Source organism: Belonocnema kinseyi, chromosome 2, assembly GCF_010883055.1.
Source record: "Belonocnema kinseyi isolate 2016_QV_RU_SX_M_011 chromosome 2, B_treatae_v1, whole genome shotgun sequence".
NCBI lineage: Eukaryota > Metazoa > Arthropoda > Insecta > Hymenoptera > Cynipidae > Belonocnema > Belonocnema kinseyi.
The window spans coordinates 158,186,912-158,207,478 of NC_046658.1; the positions used below are offsets into that span (position 1 = coordinate 158,186,912).

General features: G+C 22.4%; 1 protein-coding gene across 1 annotated transcript in view; it reads left to right on the forward strand.

Annotated features, from left to right (window-relative positions):
* The first annotated feature begins 6,393 nt into the window (after positions 1 to 6,393).
* LOC117183046 (serrate RNA effector molecule homolog) overlaps positions 6,394 to 20,567 on the forward strand; it is a 93,731-nt gene continuing 79,557 nt past the window's right edge. Inside the window, exons 1-3 of the mRNA XM_033376199.1 lie at positions 6,394 to 6,487; positions 14,077 to 14,218; positions 20,397 to 20,564. Of these exons, the coding sequence (XP_033232090.1) occupies positions 14,097 to 14,218; positions 20,397 to 20,564 (290 nt within the window). The 5' untranslated portion in view covers positions 6,394 to 6,487; positions 14,077 to 14,096. The remainder of the gene's footprint in view (positions 6,488 to 14,076; positions 14,219 to 20,396; positions 20,565 to 20,567) is intronic.

Below are 20,567 nucleotides of genomic sequence, written 5' to 3' on the forward strand. Positions count from 1 at the left end.
CAAATTATAAAGGATATAATATAATTTTGGTATTTTCAAAAATTACACATTATTTTCAATATATTAAAAAAATTAAATAGATTACAATTAATTGAACAGATTGAAAATAATTTTAAATATTTTAAGGTATTTTGAAAGTTTATAAGTAAATTTCAATATAAATCAAAAATTGAAAGTATTTCAAATAATCATAGGGTATTTTCAAAAAATCTAAAAAATGTTCCATGGATTTCAGTATATTGAACATATTTGAAAGGATATAATACATTTTAGGGTATTTTCAAAGATTCCAGGGAATTTTCAATAAATTTCAATAGATTTCATTTAATTGAACAGATATCAAAGGATATAATATATTTTTGCGTATTTTCAAAGATTCCAAGAAATTTTTAAAACAATACAATGAATTGATGGGATTTCAAAATGATCAAATTATTGTAGGGTATTTTCCAAAATTTTAATGAATATTCAATAGATTTCAGTGAAATGAGAATATTTCAAAAGATATAATATATTGTTGGGTATTTTATTACTTTCAAAGATTCCAAGAAATTTTCAAGAAAGCTCAATAAATTCAAGGTGTTTTAAAAGATATAATGTGTTTTTTGGTATTTCAAAAATTGTAAAGAATTTTCAATAAATTTCAATAAATTCACCCGATTTCAAAGAATTTTAAATATTGTAAGGCACTTTCAAATATGCCAATGAATGTTCAATATGTTCCAAAAATTGAAGGGAATTAAAAAAATGGTAGGGTCTTTTTTTAAATTCTTAGGAACAGATTTTGAATATTTTGAAATATTCCCGGGTATTTTCAGAGATCAAAGGGAATTTTTAATAAATCTCAAAAATTAGTAAAAGTAGGCGCCATGCGCCTACAAGGAAGGGGTTTTTAGCCTATAATATGAGGTCAATTTAGGTCTTAAACGAAACTGAAAAAAAATATTTATTATTATTAAAAAAAAATGGTTGAAAACAAAATTTTGAAAACAAACTTATGCATAAAAATCCACCAAAAATTATATTTAAAAAATTTTTTCTTGAAATTATAATTGTTTATATTATAAATAAATTAATGAACAAATGCAGTAATAAGGCATTTATCGATAGCAAAATTCATTTTTTTCGATGTACATTTTTATAAATTAGGAACTTCATGATAATTTTAGCAAAATTCATAATTTGTTTATTCATCGTATGATTTTTAAAACACAAATTTACTAAACAACTACATTATTCGGGCATTTTTTGGCAGAAAAATTCGGGTATTTTAATTCCAGTTTTTTCAATTGGGAACTTTATTAGAATTTTAGCAGCATTCATAATAAGTTGATAAATTTTATGATTTCTTTAAACAAATTTCATCAACAAATGCATTTATCAGGCATTTGTCTACAGAAAAGTTTGTTTTTTTCTATGGCAACTTTTTTTATTAGGGTATCAAAAAATTTTTTTTTTCATCGACAGATGCCCGAATGATGCATTTGTTATTAAAAAAATATAAAATTTATCGACCAATTATGAATTTTTCTGAAATCATCATGAGATCCCCATTAAAAAGACTGACATAGAAAAAAACGAATTGTTTCGTCCACGGATGCTCGAAAAATGCATTTGTTTAGTAAATTTGTTTTAAAAAATCACAAAATTGATCACAAAGTTATAAATTTTGCTAATTTTTTCATGAAGTTCCTAATTGAAAAAGTTAAAATCGAAAGGTACGAATTTTTTTCCTATAATGCCTTATTAATACATTCGTTTATATAATTTGTTTAAAAAGATCGTAAAATTTATCAACTGATTATGAATGTTACTAAAATTGTCATGAAACTCCAAATTGAAAGGACTTGTATTGAAAAAAAAACGATTTTCTTTTGACGACAAATGCCCGAATGATGCATTTGTTTAAAAAATCATCATAATAATATAAAAATTATGAATTTTGATAAAAGTATCATAAAATTCCTAATTAAAAATATTCAAAATGTGCTCACTTTTCGAATTTTTATCCAAAATGGTTGGCGAACGAACTTGTTCTTCATTTTAAGATACTAAAAGAGTTTACCAAAGAAAAATCACATCAGTCAATTTTTTTAAGGAGGGGAAGTAAGAGGAAGAATATTTGTGATGGGGAGGTTTCAGCGAAAGTTTTTTTTTAAGAAAAATAATTTAAAAAGTTAATTTAGAATGTTAGTTTCAAACAAGTTCTTTCGTTAAATTAAAAAAAGATTTTTCCAAACAATTTTGATTGCTACATTTTGTTTTCACAAATTTTTGTCCAGAAAGTTTTTTTTCATAAAATTTTTGTACGGCTGCGTCTAGCTGTCCCGAAAAATTGTGAGAGTTAGCAAAGAGGATGGACTAGTCGTCCCAAATATTCGAGACGACTAGCCAAGTTTATGAAAAATATTCGACTTGTCATTCAGAATTTCGGGACAAGACACTTCGGTCAATTTATCAACTTTTTTCTATGGTTGGATTAATTTTTTTCATGTTATTAAATTTATTAAGATGCATGGTATATTTATAGAAGACCATGAATAATATAAGAGAAGATCCGTGTTAATATTGGCAACTATAAATAACTAATTATATTGTAGACTACAATCAATGTTCATAGTCATGGTATGTATTATATAGAATGTCAAGGTTACAATATTCACGCAAATGAATGAATGTTTTCATTTTGGTTTTTCTTTTATAAGAAATTATTGATTTATTACTAGATCATTAAAAAAAAAATTTCTGACCAATTTTGTTCTTTCAAAAAATCTTTTGTTCCCGGGTAAAACTATAATTTCCCAATTGCAACAATGTGAAAACTGTAATTTTTGTTACATTTGTAATTACAAAATTTTTATTTAAAAATTACACTTTTTTACATCACTTTAATTAATTATTGTACAAAATCTTGAAACTTATTAAGAATTTTAAAAGGTCAAATGTTTTTTTAAAAGTTAATTTTGAAACATTTGAATCTTAAAAAATCTGCATTTTTTTTTTTTATCTAGAAATCTTAAAAATTAAGTATTACATTATTTTTTAATATTTTCAAAAATTTTAAAGATCTCTTAAACTTACTTGAATTCTTTCTAATATTTTATATTCTTGAAAAATTGCATAATTTTGTATTGATATCTTTTAACATTCTTTTTTGAAATTTTAGGAAATCATTTGAAATATTTCTTCTTTTCTTGGTAATTTACAAAAATGTAGCCTTTTTACAAATTTGTAAAAATCTTTACAAGTCTTAAACTACATATTTTTTAACCTTTTCAAAACTTCTAAAGAACAATTAAACCTTATAAATAAGCATAGAAACGATCCAAATTTTTCCTACAATTTTAAAAATTTTGCAAAATTATAAAAATTGCCTAAAAGTCTTCCAGATTCTTTTGTTCAAACTTTGGAAATTTTTTGTAATTCTGAATCATTTTTTCGAATGAAGATTCCAAAGAAGAAGCTTTTTAAGAATTTTAAAATAGTTTAAGAGAATGAAAAAAATATCTTAAGTTTTCTAAGAAAATTTAAAATCGATTATTGGTTTATAAAATTAATTTTAAAATATTATTCAGAAGAATTTTAAAACATTTCGAATTGATTCCTTAAATTTTGAAAAACAATTTAATAGAAAATTTTTCAATTTTCCAAGATTACAAAATTTTAGTAAAAGATTTGAATAATTTTAAGCAATAGTTAGAAATTTAAAAAGATTAAGAAATAATTTAAAACTTTTTAATATTTTAATACATTTTCTTGTAACTCTTCACTTAGAACGAGACAAAAATTAATGCATTATAGCAAAAATTATTGTTTAAACAAATTTTAATTGTTCATAACTCTCTTCTCTCTATTGCTATATTTTTTAGTTCTGTTTTTTTGTGAAAATTTGAACTTTTTGTCCACTTTTTACTTACACACATAATTGTTTAAACTATTTAGTATCGGTTACAACTATCTCCTCTTATATAATTGCTAGAGACTGCGGTTTTTTTGTAATTTTTTTACTTTGCTTTGGCTTTTTATTTATATTTTTTTAAACAATCTCTTTCTTTTTTGTGAATATATTTTTCTGAAATAAAACAGACATTTGAAAATTTGTTAAAATTGTGTTTATGGATTCTATTAAATGTTAATTTTCCTTGAAGTATTCAATGACTTCCTTTTTATTTAAATAATAATTATTAATAATATTTAGTATTTTTCCTCTCTCAAAAGTCAGAAAAAAGCTGAATATATTAGAAAAATCGGAACTTTCTAGTAATAATATAAAAGAAGATTATTATAAACAATAATATATTGTTCGAACAATTATGTTTATTGATTTTTACAAATTATTATTTTTCTCTAATTGAAAAGTTGACAAACAGTGGACAGATTCAGAAAAAAATGAAACTTTCTAGCATTATTAAACGAAAAAAATTATTTAAAATAATAATCAATTGTTGAAACAATAATGTTGGTTAAACTGAATTAATTATTACTCCAATCTAATAAAAAGTTTAAAATAAGATGAAAAATTCGAAAAACCTGCGATTTTCTAACAATTATCTAACAGAAGATAGTTATAAACAATATTTAATTTTTTAAACAATTGCGATTGTTAAATTACAATAACTAATCCCTAGTTAGTGAAAACTAGATACGATAGACAATGATAATTTTGTTAAAAAAATTAGTCTTGTTAAATTTCATTAATTATTACCTCGCTCTAAGTAAAAATTTAACAAAGATTCGACAATTTGAACAAATTGTATTAACAAATTATTTGTTGAAAGACTGTTTTCTACGATTTTCCATAATTTTATGTTTTTAAAGTTATATTGCAAGCAATTTCTTTAAACACAATATAACGATGAATAAATGTCTTCTTTAGCTTATTATTGTTATTATTATTATTTAAAAATTTAATAAAAAAGCGCATTAATCAGACATTTTTAGACAGGAACAATCGTTTTTTTATTTAAACTTTTTAAATTAGAAATTTTATGATAATTTTATAAAATTTCACAATTTTTGTATCATAATGATTTTTTAAAACAAATTAAATAAACAAATGCATCATTCGGCATTTGTCGGGAGAAAAAATCGTTTTTTTCAAAGCCAGTTCTTTCTATAGGGAACTTTATGACAATTTCAGTAACATTCATAATTGGTTGATGAATTTTAGGATTTTTTAAAACAGATTTAATAAACTAATTTATTAATAAGGCATTTTTTTGCAGAAAAATTCGTTTTTTCGATTTCAACTTTTTCAATTAGGAACTTCATGATAATTTCAGCAAAATTGATAATTTTTTCAAACAAATTTATTAAACAAATGCATTATTGGGACATCTATCAACGGAAATTCTTTTTTCGATATTCGACTTTTCAACTTTAATTTTATGATTTTTAAAAAACAAATGCATTATTCGGGCATCTGTGAACGGGAAAATTCGTTTTTTTTTATGTCAGTGTTTTTAATTTAGAACGTCATGATAATTTCAGTAAACTTTATAATCAGTTGATAAATTTTATATTAAAAAAAATAATAATAAAGAAATGCATTATTCGGGAATCTGTCCATGGAAAGTTTGTTTTCGATGTCAGTCGAATACATATGTTTATTAAGTTTATTTAAAACATTAGATAATTTATCAACTAAGTATTAATGTTAATTAAATTATCATTAAGTTACAAATTACAAATACTGATATCGAAAAAAATTTTATTTTTCCATCGACAGATAGAAAATGTAATTTATTATCAAGATCCTAATTAAAAAATTTGACATCAATTTTTTTTTCGTAGACAGATACCCGAATAATGCATCTGTTAAAAGAATTATAAAATTGGTTTAAAAAATTATGCATTTTGCTAAAATTATCATAAAGTTCCTAATTAAAAAATGGACATCTAATTTGTTTCTTAAATTTGTTTATAATATAAACAATAATAATCTCAAGAAGAAATTTCTTCATCATTATATTGTTTTTATGTGAATATCTTGAAATAGAACTTTAAAAAATGTAGACTTATGGAAAATCGTAGAAAACATTCTTCCGAAAAATAATTTTTCCATACAATTTTTGTTTATTATATAATATTGGAACAGCTTTAATTAATGTTACTCTATGAAAGTTGAACGATTTCAACCATTTTCCTGTTATGGACTAGAACCGAGAACGTCAAATTTAAAAAACTTCTATTTTAAGGTGATATTTGTTTATTTATAAATAAAATAAAGATCTAATTAAAAATCAGACCCGATGACTCTCTTAGAAATCTTATTAGTTTTTTAAAAACTAGTGTCGTCCAAATCGGTCATTTAAAATTCTCGCGCCTTTTTTAAACCGATCGCAGAGTCCTCAAGACGCAATTCGGTGATTTTCTGTAACTGGCTATCTCTGACAGAGTGTCATCGTGTCAGTGTGTTTGTCAGTGTCAGTGTTGCTCAGTGTTTCCTAAAGTCTGCTTTCTTTTGGCAAAATTAAAGTGTCAAAGGGTGAGTGTAATTTTGAACATATTGTAAATCCCAAAATCAAATCTGAAAGTTTCTCTGTCGGTTGATACTTAAAGCCTGCATTTCCATTCATTGATTGGTAATTAAATATCTCATTTGTAATTGTTGCCTATATTGCATCGTGGTCGTAGCCGCCAAATATTTTCGGGACATATCATTTATTAAGTGCAAAAGGCCTTAAAAAGTATCCTTTTTCTAAAATTTTCGGGTGTTCTAGCTTCATTCTCTCTTACACCTGCTGATAAAATAGCTGGAGAAGGAAAACTAACCCCAAAAAGAGAGTTGACGCTTCGCCTTTGAAGGTTAGGTTGTTCGGTCGCGGTCGTTCAGGGTGTTCAGGTCACCGTCACACCGATGTCTAATTGGCGAGTTTCCCGTTATTTTTATCAGACTGTAAAATCGAGGCTGTCGGCATAATATCTGATGACTGATTATCAGTTGAAATCGATTTAATAACAACCGGAAACTTGACAAATGATTTATTCACGCATTGTATTTTAATTTCAATTTTTAAATATGTGAGAAATTTTCCACGTATTCTAAACAGAAGCCGGTAGCTTAAGTATGGTGTAAAGGCCGACTTTGGTTTGAAAGATCTTTATTTTCGCGAATTTCTAATGAGAATGAGAGCTTTAAAAAATGTTAAGGGAATTTACAAGATTTATCAAATGCTTAAAACATTTGAGAAGATTCCAAGGAATTTTTAATCTATTTCAATAATATCAAAGGATGTTAAAAATTTTAAGATATTTTTAGAATAAAATTTTTTTTTTTATTTAAAAAAATTTCAAGAAAATTCATAAGATTTTATGAGAATTAAAAAGATTCCAAGTATTTTTTAATATATTTCAGTAATTTTATAAACAAATAATTTGATTAGAGTATGTTTTCTACGAGTTTCTACAATTTTACGTTTTTTTAAATAAAAAATTCTAAAGTATTCTCAAAAACTTTCAGTAATTTCAAAGGATGTTAAAAAATTTTAGGATATTTTTAGAATAAAATTTTTATTATTTTTTTTTTTAATTAAAAAATTTCAAGAAAATTCATAAGATTTTATGAGAATTAAAAAGATTCCAAGGAATTTTTAATTTATTTCAGTAATTTTATAAACAAATAATTTGATTAGAGTATGTTTTCTACGAGTTTCTACAATTTTACGTTTTTTTAAATAAAAAATTCTAAAGTATTCTCAAAAACTTTCAGTAATTTCAAAGGATGTTAAAAAATTTTAGGATATTTTTAGAATAAAATTTTTATTATTTTTTTTTTTTTAATTAAAAAATTTCAAGAAAATTCATAAGATTTTATGAGAATTAAAAAGATTCCAAGGAATTTTAAATTTATTTCAGTAATTTTATAAACAAATAATTTGATTAGAGTATGTTTTCTACGAGTTTCTACAATTTTACGTTTTTTTAAATAAAAAATTCTAAAGTATTCTCAAAAACTTTCAGAAATTTCAAAGGATGTTAAAAAAATTTTAGGATATTTTTAGAATAAAATTTTTATTTTTTTTTTATTTAAAAAAATTTCAAGAAAATTCATAAGATTTTATGAGAATTAAAAAGATTCCAAGGAATTTTTAATTTATTTCAGTAATTTTATAAACAAATAATTTGATTAGAGTGTGTTTTCTACGAGTTTCTACAATTTTACGTTTTTTAAATTAAAAATTCTAAGGAATTTTCAAAAACTTTCAGTAATTTCAAAGGATGTTAAAAATTTTCCAAGGTATTTCAGATTATTTTTAAAGATAAAGACATATTTTAAGATATTTTTAAATTAAAAATTCTAAAGAATTTTGAAAAAATTTCAAGAGAATTCAAAAAATTTTAGGAGAATTCAAAATTACAAGGAATTAAACATTTTATTTACAAAAATATAAACAAATAATTTGTTGAAAGCGTGTTTTCTACAAGTTTTTACAATCTTACATTTTTAAAGTTATATTGCAAGAAATTTGGATAATTTTAAATTAAAAGTTCCAAAGAATTTTCGAAAACTTTAAAAAATGTCAAGAGCATTAAAAAGATTTTAAGAGAATTGAAAAGATTCCAAGGAGTTTTAAATTTATGTCAGTAATTTTATTAACAAATAATTTGTTGAGAGTATGTTTTAACTGAGATTTTTTACAATTTTACGTTTTTTAAAATTTAATGTTGAAAAATTTCAAGAGAATTCAAAAGATTTCCAGGAATTTAAAATTTATTTCAGTAGTTTTATAAAAAAAAATTATAAACAAATAATTTGTTGCAAGTATGATTTCTACAAAAAAACAAAAAGAACAAAACACGAAAAAGATTCCAAGGAATTTTTAGTCTATATCAGTAATTTCAAAGAATTAAAAAAAATTCCAATGTATTTCAGATTATTTTTAAAGATTAAAAATAATTTAGGATATTTTTAAATTAAAAATTCTAAAGAATTCTGAAAAACTTTTTAAAATGTCAAGAGAATTCAGAAGATTTTAGGAGAATTGAAAGGTTTCAAGGAATTTTTAATTTATTTTAGTAATTTTATTTAAAAAAATGGTAAACAAATAATTTTTCAAAGTATATTTTCTACGATTTTCTCCAATTTTACGTTTTTTAAAGTTATTTTTCTAGCAATCTGGATTAACTTTTTATTTGAATAATTTAAAATTAAAAATTCTAAAAAAAATTCAAAAAATTTTTAAAATGTCAATAGGATTCAAAAGATTTTAGGAGAATTAAAAAGATTCCAAGGAATTTTTAATTCATTCCAGTAATTTAAAGGAATTTCAAAGGACTTAAAAAATATTCGTGTACTTTTAAACATTCTAAAGATTTTTCAAGATTTTAACAAATTTCCAAGGTATTTCAAAAGATTATAAATATTTTAGTTTTTTTTTTTTAATTAAAAATTCTAAGGAATTTTCAAGAACTTTAATAAATATCAAGGGAATTAAAAATTTTAAAGGATTAGAAATATTTTAGGATATCTTTAGTAAATATTTTCAAATATTTTAAGATATTTAAGAAGATTCCAAAGAATTTTTTATTTATTTCAGTAATTTAAAGTAATTTCAAAGGACTTTTAGAGATTTTCGAGTATTTTCAAACATTCCAAAGAACTTTTCTGATGTTCAAAAATTGCCTGGGTATTTCAGATTATTTTAAAAGATTAAAAATATTTTAGGATATTTTTAAATTAGAAATTCTAATGAATTTTCACAAACTTTAAAAAATGTTAAGAAAATTCCAAAGATTTTACGTTATTTAAAAATATTCCAAGGAATTAAAATTTTATTTCAGTAATTTAAAGGAATCTCAAACGACTAAAGATTTTCGTGTATTTTTAAACATTCCAAAGAAATTTAAAGAATTTTCAATGCGTTTCGAAAGTTTATAAATATTTTAGGAAATTTTTAAATTCAAAATTCTAAGGAATTTTCAAGAACTTTAAAAAATATCAAGGGAATTAAAAAGATTAAAAAATATTTTAGGATATTTAAAACGATTACAAAGAATCTTCAATTGATTTAAATAATTTAAACTAATTTCAAGGGACATTAAAAATTTTCGGGTAAATTAAATATTCCAAAGAATTTTCAAGATGTTAAAAAATGTCCAAACTATTTCAGATTATTTCAAAAGATCATAATTATTTAAGGATATTCTTAAACTAAAAATTCAAAGTAGTTTTCAAGAGTTTCAGAAAATATCAAAAGAATTAAAAAGATTGAAGGGTATTTAAAAAGATTCGGATGAATTTTTAATTCATTTTTCATTTCAAGGAATTTCAAATTACTTTAAAGATTTTCGGAAATTTTTTAACATTCCAAAGAATATTTAAGAGGTTTACCAATTTTCCAGGCATTTCAGATTATTTCAAAAGATTAGAAATATTTTAAGATATTTTGAATATTAAAAATTGTAAGGAATTTTCAAGAGCTTTAAAAAATATCGAGAAAATCCAAAAGATTTTTAATATTTTCGGATATTCAAAAATATTCTAAGGAATTTGTAATTTATTTCAGTAATTTAAAGGCATTTTCAAGGTGTTACAAAATTACCAAGATATTTCAGATTATTTTAAAAGATTATAAATATTTTAGACTATTTTTAAATCAAAAATTCTAAGGAGTTTTCTAGCGCTTTAAAAAAATGTCAAGAGATCTAAGCAGATTTTAAAATGCTTAAGGATATTAAAAATATTTCAATGAATTTTAAATTTATTTCGATAATTTAAAGGACTTTATTTTCAGGTATTTTAAAACATTTCAACTAATTTTCACGAGGTTTAAAATTTTAACAGGCATTTCAGATTATTTCAAAATATTAGAAATATTTTAAGATATTTTGAATATTAAAAATTGTAAGGAATTTTCAAGAGCATTACAAAATTGCAAGAGAATTTAAAAGTTTAAAAAATATTCTAGTATACTTAAAAAGATTCAAAGGAATCCTTTTTTTTTTAAATTGATTTTAGGAATTTGCAATTGATATAAATAATTTTTAGGGATAATTTCTGTCGATATTTCAATAATTTAAAAAATTTTAGAGTACTTTTGATATTCCAAGGGATTTGAAAAGAAACGAAGGTATTTTATAAAATTTCCGAGGATTTAAACGATTTTAAGGTATTTCAAAATCTTTGAAGGTATTTTAATAAATTTTCCAGGATTCCAAGAAATATCAGTTTTCATGTAATTCCGCAAGATTTTAAAATGTTATTTCAATACATTCGATGGATTTTACAGGTTTTAGAAAATTTTTCATATTCCAAGGAAATTTCTAAAAAATTAAAACTATTTTTAAAAGTTTCTCAAAGAATTTCAAAGATTTTAGAGTATTTTTAAATATTAAAAAGAATTTTCAAGAGCTATAAAAATGTTCAAGGGATTTTAAATATAAAATTTAATATATATTTTAAAAATTCCAAGTAATTCTAAATGTTTTGAAATATTTTAGCGTATTTCAAAAGATTTAAATACATTTTTTATCTTTAAAAAGTTTTAAAGGATTTAGACTTCCAGGTAATTAAAAAAATTTCTAGACTATTTTAAAAATTCAAGAGGTTATCAAGAGATGTAAAACATTTTAAAAGATTTTAAACTATTTTAAATATCTTTGGGTATTTTTAACGATTCCACTCTATTTTTATGAGGTTATAAAGATTTCAAGGTATATCCAAAGATTTTAATGGATTTAAAATAATAATTTAATGCTCGATTTTAGGCGGTTATAAAGAACTTCGGAAGGTATGGAACGATTTTAGAGGCCCGACAAGATTTTAAGCTATTTTTAAAAATTCGATGGAATTTTAAAGCGCTCTTTTCTTCGCCTTTAAAGATTTTAAGGTTTTAAAAAAAATTCCATGGAGTTTTCGAGAGCCTTGAAACATTCCCAGGTACTTCAGAATATTTCAAAGGATTTGAAATATTTTAGGGAATTTAAAAAGATTCCAAGGGATTTTATAAGAATCTCGAGGATTTGAATGATTTTAAGGGATTGTTTTCACTTCTCTTGAATTTTTGTTTAATACTTCTTGAAATTTATTAATATCATAGAATTTTTTTTTATTTGAACGATAGAAAAACTTGTTTCTTAATAGATTTCAAGTGATTCCAATGGATTAAAAAAATTTACGGTATTTTTAAAAATTCCAAAGATGTTCAAGAGCTTTAAAAAACGTCAAGTTGTTTCAGAATATTTCAAAGGATTTGAAATATTTTAAGGAGTTTAAAAATATTCCAAAGGAATTTACCAGATTTTCGAGGATTTAAATGATTTTAAGGGATCTTAAAAACCCTCAAACTATTTTAATAAATTTTCCATTCACTCCGAAAATCTTATTATTTCATCCTGAATTTTTTTGAATTCTTTGGAATTTTTTAAAACATTTTTTTAATCATCCTGCATTTTTCTAAACTCATTTCAAACTGACTGAATTTAATGAGTTTTGTAATATTTCTGAATTGTTTTCATTTCTCTTGAATTTTTGTTTAATACTTCTTGAAATTTATTAATATCATAGAATTTTTATCTTTATTTAAACGATAGAAAAACTTGTTTCTTAATAGATTTCAAGTGATTCCAATGGATTAAAAAATTTTTACGTTATTTTTAAAAATTCCAAAGATGTCCAAGAGCTTTAAAAACGTCAAGTTGTTTCAGAATATTTCAAAGGATTTGAAATATTTTAAGGAGTTTAAATATATTCCAAAGGAATTTACCAGATTTTCGAGGATTTAAATGATTTTAAGGGATCTGAAAAACCCTCAAACTATTTTAATAAATTTTCCATTTACTCCGAAATGTTATTTTAACCTGAATTTTTTTGAATTCTTTGGAATTAATAAAAAAAAATTTTTTTTTAATCCTGAATTTTTCTAAACTCATTTTAAACTGACTGAATTTAATGAGTTTTGTAATATTTCTGAATTGTTTTCACCTCTCTTGAATGTTTGTTTTATTCGTCTTGAATTTTTAATAATATCGAATTTTTCGCATTTCTTTTAAAATTGTCTACTTTTTATCCAATTTCACTGAAAGCAATAGTTTTTTAGATTTAAAAAAAAATACAATTTATTTGACTTGTTTTCAATTTAAAATACGTTACTTGAGAATAATAAATTAAAATTTTTTGTATTCCATTCATAAAAATATTTAAATAAATAATATATATATATAAATATATAAATAAAATAAATTCATTTTTATCTTTATTTAAACGATAGAAAAATGTGCTTCTTAATAGATTTCAAGTGATTTCAAAGGATTAAAAAAATTTAGGGTATTTTAAAAAATTCTATGGATGTTCAAGAGCTTTAAAAAATGTCAAAGTATTTCAGAATATGTCAAAGGATTTGACATTTTTAAGGGAGTTTTAAAATATTCCAAGGGATTTTATTAGATTCTCGAGGATTTGAATTGTTGTTTAATTCCTATTGAATTTTTATTAATATCATAGAATTCTTCGCATTTTTTTTTTTAATTCTTTAAATTTTATCCAATTTTAATGAAAACAATAGAGTTTTTGGATTGAATAAAATTACAATTCATTTGACTTCTATTCAATTTAAAATTCTTCACTTTTTCGGTTAAAAGTTACGCACTTGATAATAATAATAAAATTTGTTATATTCTGTTTATAAAAAATTTATGTAATATTTACATACATATATAATTTACTGCAAAAATTTTAATCCATTATTTTTAAGTGACTAAAAGAAATTTATAAAAGAATTATAAATGATTATTTTAAAATCAGTAAGTTTGAAATGAGTTTAGAAAAAATCAAAAGAATTGAATAAAAATTTTAGGAATCCAAGATGAGTTTAAAAGACTACAGAATGAATTAAACAAAAGCTAAAAGCGATTTTAATTTGTTTTTGTCTACTGGTCTAGAATTAATACTTGTTTAATATTGATTTTTTTTTTAATTGTGAAAAAATGCAAAAGAATTCAGGATAAATTAATAAGAAATCAGGTTGAATTCCCAATAAATTCTAGCGAATTGTAAAAAATATATTTGAAAAATCAGGGAATTTAAAAAATTAAAGTTTTTTAGCCATCCTGAAAATGTATTTTCTATAATTTAAGAGAGTCGTAATATATCTACGATGGCAGACTCAGATGACGAATACGATCGGAAAAGAAGAGACAAATTTCGAGGAGAAAGGACAGAATCTTATTCCAGAGAAGGTCGTAGAGATGATCGAAGACGTGACGATTGGGTTGATAGGTGAGCGGCTAATTTATTATTTTAATAACCTTGATGAAATTGGGTTTATATTTTCAATAAGTAGTTTTAAGAATAAAAAAAATCAATAATTTTGAAATTCATTTAGGTATACAGATTTGATAATGGTACCTTCCAAATCCTGCTTAACTTCCAGGAAGAAATATCAAAGACAAGTTGATAGATCTCCGCGTTCCTTCTATTCATCCCTTCCTCCTCCTCCTCCTCCTCCTCCTCTTCCTCCTCCTCTCCTTCCTTCTGTTATTGGATTCGTTTCCTTTAGAAGGTGAGATTTTCATAAATGTATTTTAGGGAATTTACCTTTAATTAACAATTTTTTTATTTTTCCTGACCATTAGCATTTCAGATAAAAAAAAAATTTTCAAATTTACTTATTTATCTTAGACAACAAGAAAATGACTTTTCTACCATACAATATAAATATTGAACAACATATCTGAATTTTTAACCAAATGAATACATTTTCGAAAAAAAATTACATTTTCAACCTAAAATCACGATTCCCAACAAAAAATGTAATAGTTGATATTTCAACCAAAAAAGATGAAATTTCATATATTTTTTAAGTTTTTAAATCTTCAAGACAAGGCGAATTTTTTTTAGAAAATGGAATTTTCTAACCAGAAAATATGAATTTTCAGCGATAAAAAAATTCTTTTCAACAAAATAGTTCATTTTTTACCCAATAAGTTGATTTTTGTATTGAGAAAGATCAGTTTTCAACAAGATAATTAAACTTTCAATTGAAGAGATGAATTTTCTACTTAAAATATGAAACTTCGACAAAAAATTTCGACTTTTCAACACCAAAATATGAATTTTGAATGAGTAAATTTTCTTCAAAATAGTCAAATTTTTAACTAAACAGTATCGTTTTCAACCGAAAAGGATGATTTTTTAAACAAAATTGTTGAATTTTAAACCAAACAGTTGCATTTTTTTTAAAAGATGCAGTTTCCACTAAAATAGATATATTTTTAAAATAAAAACAGAAATTTTCAAACAAATAGTTGAATTTCCAACCAAACAGGGATTATTTTTTAACAGAATTGTTGAATCTTTGAATCGTTGAATGACTTGTATTTTCATCCAAGAAAATTGAAATTTCTACTAAAAACAGATAGATTTTCAAATCAAAAAGACAAATTAAAAAAGAAAAAGTTGAATTTTTACCTAAAAAAGAATTCATTCGACTTTTTAACACCAAAATATGAATTTAAACAAAGTAAATTTTTAACTAAACAGTATAATTTTCAACCGAAAAGGATGATTTTTTAAACAAAATTGTTCAATTTTCAACCAAACAATTGTATTTTTTTATTTTAAAAAGATGCAGTTTCCACTAAAATAGATACATTTTCAAATCAAAAAGAAAATTTTGTTAAAAGTTGAATTCTTACCTAAAAAAGAATTCAGTTGATTTTTCAACACCAAAATATGAATTTAAACAAAGTAAATTTTCAACAAAATAGTTAAATTTTTAACTAAACAGTATAATTTTCAACCGAAAAGGATGATTTTTTAAACAAAATTGTTCAATTTTCAACCAAACAATTGCATTTTTCTTTTAAAAAAGATGCAGTTTCTACTAAAATAGATGAGTTTTTTAATTAAAATGATTGGTATGAAGTTGTTTTTTTTGTGTTTAAATTTTTATGATTAAACTTTTTTAATATAGAATATATGTTGATATTGCAAGGCTCACCTGGAAAATGAGATTGTATTGCAATTTTAATATGCCTTTAAAAACCTGGAAATGTGAAGAATTTTTTGTTTAATTCAGAAGATTTTTTCAAAAATGTATCCAAATTATTATTTTTAAATTGTTTTTTTTTTAACTAAAAATTGAACTTCTATTTCTGGATGGAAATTCATCTTTTGCTTAAAAATTTAAGAGTTTGGTTGAAATATTTTTTCTCTGTCAACTAAAAAATATATTTTATTTGGAAATTTATCTTTTTGGCTGCATTCAATTGTTTTTGATTAACAATTAAAATCTTTTTTGCTTAAAATGTCAACTATTATTTTTTTCGCCAAGAATTCATTTTTTTGTTAAATTCAACTACTTTTAAAAAAATTCATTTTAGTTCTTCATTTTTCAGCGTGCAATTTTTAAAATAAATGTAAAATGCTGTTTTAAAAAATTAAATAATTGAAAATTGAAAATTTTGGGGCGAAAAAAAATATTAGTTATTTTTAAGATTGATCTGCAGTTCTCGAGTATTAAAAGCTCAGCAATAATTGATTTTAGAAGATGATTCTGAATTGGTTCAAAATTAAATAATTTACAGAATTTAGCATGTTTTTAATTTTTAAATAATTTCAAATTAATAGATTCGAAATTAAACATTTTTATTGAATTGCAAATTATATTCAAATATTGTTTGATTCTAAAATATTAAATTTGTAACAAATTTAAAAAAAATGAATTAAGAAAACGAACAATATTTGAATATTTAACATTATTTTACTTTTTATTATTGAATAAAAGAACTATCAATCAAATATACAAAAATATATGATTTGAAACTGAATTGTTTGAAATAAAAAGTCTTGAATCGTTAAAATTTCAGAGAGTTAATTCAACACTTGAAAATATTTCAACTTGTGTAAAAGAAAGTGGAGATTTTTGGAGGTTCTAAAATAAATTTTTGAATCTTTTTAAGAATTTTGAAATGTTTTAAGATAAAAAAAAATTTTGTGATTATATAACAATTTAAGAATTATTAGTTTAGAGAAATTTCAAGTAATTTTAAAACTTGAAAAGATATAAAAAAATTTTAAAGAAAATGTGGATTTTGAAAGATAAGAACAAATTTTATTTCAAAAAATGAATTTTATGAGAATATTTGAAAAGATTTTCAAAAAAGAATCTACAAGATTTTAAAACTTCCTAAAATTGTAAACAGATTTTAGAATTGTAAAGATTTTGAAGTCAAATTTAGAAGCTTCTGCATAATTTTGAAAGATTTTAAGATGATAAAAATTTCTTGAGATTCGTAGAAAAAAATATATGTATTTTCTTTTTTTGTTTGAAAAACTAATTTTAAGAGTATATTTCAAAATATTTAAAAACAAATTTTGATAAAAGTTTTAGAAATTTTATTTTGCGATATTTTTTAGCCGTGCCATAACAGTTTTGTATTACTTTATTTTTAATAAGGTAATCATATTTACAAAAAAAATTCTAGTTTGGATTATTTATAATTCAGTAATATTATAAATTGTTGGGATTTTTTTATTTCGGCAATTTCATAATTTCGTGTATTTTATTTTTCTGGGATATTATTTTTCGGGATTTTTCCGTGTTTCGATAAAAAATATTTCATTATTTTATTATTGTGGTATTTCCAAATTCGATAATATTATAAACTGTCGGGAATTTTTCAATTCGGCAATATTATTATATGATTATATCGATTGTAAAATATGCAAACTACAAAAATTTACGAATTTAAACAACTGAAAAAAAAATTTTTTGTTATTACTTAATATGATTTACTTTTTAAACATAAAATAATAACATATTTTTACGCAATGACTAAAAAATCCCGAAAAATAAAATTGCCGAATAATAAAATTCCCCAATAGTTTATAATTTGGCCGAATTGCAAATTTCCCAAATAATAAAATTTCCAATAGTTTATAATATTACTGAATTTAGATATTACCGACATAAAATTAGCTAATTTAGTCAACTAAAATTTTTTTTTACTAAATATGATTTTTTTATTCAAAATAAAATAATAAAAAATATATATTTTTTAATATTTATATTTATATAATATTTATTTATATTTAAAAATATTTTTTTCATTTTTTAAAAGTAAATCATATGTAGTAAAAAAAAAACATTTTCTTAGTAGTTTAAATTCAGGAATTTTCCAATTCGTCAATATTATAAACTATTTAGGTTATTTTCTAATTCTGGATTGTTTTACTTTTGCAATTTCATGATTTGGTATTTTATTAATCGAGAATGTTACAGTTTCGAGGAATTTATTTTTTTGGCATTTTTCAGTCATCTCATAAAAATATTTTATTATTTCATTTTTAATTAATAAATGATATTTAGTAAAAAAAATTTTAGTTTAAATTCGAAAAGTGTCTAGATTGGATATTTTATAATTCGGCAATCTTCTGTTGGGAATCTCTGAATTCAGTAATATTATAAACTGTTGGAAATTTTATTATTCGGAATTTTTCCAATTCGGCAAAATTATTAACTATTGGAAAATTTTATTATTCGACTATTTTCTAATTCGGAATTTTTATATTTCAGCAATTTCATAATTTCGGATGTTTTATTTTTCGGGATATTTCAGTTGTTTCATAAAAATATTTTATTATTTTATGTTTAAAAAGTAAATCGTATTTAGTAATAACAAAAATAAAACAAAAAACAATTTTTTTAGTTTTTTGAATTCGGAAATTTTCTAGTTTAGATATTTTATAATTCCGCAATTTTCTATCGGAAGTTTCCAAATTAGGTAATATTGTAAAATATTTACGAATTTTATTATCTGGGTATTTTATAATTCTCTCGATATAATAATATAATAATATTGCCGAATAAGAAAATTCCCGACAGTTTATAATATTACCTAATTTGAAAATTCCCGATTTATAAAATAATTTATAAAATTTCCAGTCAAGATAAAATAATAAAATATTTTTATGGAAACATTAAAAAATCCAGAAATGTAAAAATCCCGAATTAACAAAATTTCCCATTAGTTCACAATTTTGCTGAATTGGAAAATTTATAATATTAATGAATTATAATTTTTTTTAGTAGATTCTTTTTCTCTTGAAGTTAAAAAAAAATCCTGCAAAATTAAAAAAATGCGTTTTAAAATCTTGCAGATTCTTTTTTGAAAATATTTTCAAATATTTTCATAAAATTTGTTCTTAATTTTCAAAAATTCAGTTTATTACTGAATTATAAATAATCAAAACTAGAAAATTTTGTTTAGTATATTCTTTTTGGACAATTGTGGAAATCTTTTAAAATCTTTTTCAATGTTCTCATGGAATTAATTGTGCAAAATAAAAAATATTTTTTTGTTAATAATCGTTAAAAATATACATTTCGTATCGGTTTTTTTTTAAATCGTGCAACTTAAGATTCGTTTCTAATCATTTTCAAATCTCCTCTTCAAATTAATTTTTCATAATAAAAAATATTTTCAAAACTTGAAAAATTTTTTAAACTCGATTTTTTTGAAGTAATAATTTTTCTATTATCTAATTATCAAAATTTGTTTTTAAATATTTTCAAATATTCTCTTAAAATTTGTTCTTAATTTTCAAAAATCCAGCTTATAATATTATTGAATTTAGAACTACCCGATTTATAAAATATCCAAACTAGAAAATTTCTGATATTAAACAAAAAAATTGTTGTTTTTTTTTTACTAAATATGATTTACTTGTCAACATAAAATAATAAAATATTTTTATGGAAACACTGAAAAATCCCGAATTAGAAAATACCCAAACAATAAAATTTCCCAATAGTTTGTAATTTTTCTGAATTAGAAAATTCCCGAATAATAACATTCCCAGCAATTTATAATATTACTCAATTATACATAATTCCAACTAGATAATTTTTTTTTAGTAAATATGATTATTTAAAAAAAAAAAAAAAAAAAAAATGGGTATGGGACGTCTGAAAAATGTCGAAAAATAAAATTACCAAAATTGTAAAATTATCGAATAATAAAATACCCAAATAATAACATTTACAAATACTTTATAATATTGCCGAATTCGAAAATTCGACAGTTTGTAATAATGCCGAATAATAAACAACTGCTGGGAAATTTTATTATTCAAGAATATTTATATTTCGGCAATTTCGGATATTTTATTTTTCAGGATATTTCAGTCGTTCCATAAAAATATTTCATTATTTTATATTTAACACGTAAATCATTTAGTAAATAAAAAAAATTGTTTAGTTGTTTAAACTCGGAAATTTTCTAGTTCTCGTATTTTTTAATTCCGGATTTTTACATTTCATATTTTACGGGTATTTTTTTTTTTTTTGTTTTTTTTTTTTTATTCGAGAATTTTCCAGTGTGCCAATATTGTCATGTTATTGTTGAAAGTTGACGTTGCACTCTCTGAATGTTGTGATGAATGATTTTTCCAGAGAATGGTCGAGCCGACCTAGACAAAGGCCAGATTATCGTGAGTATCGTGGGGGCGGTGGGGGCGGAAGTCGGGACCGTTACAGTCCCGCTCGTTCCCAGGAAATGGCACCACCAATGAAGAGAATGCGCGGTGATTGGGACGACAGGCCCCGCTATGGTCACGATTATTA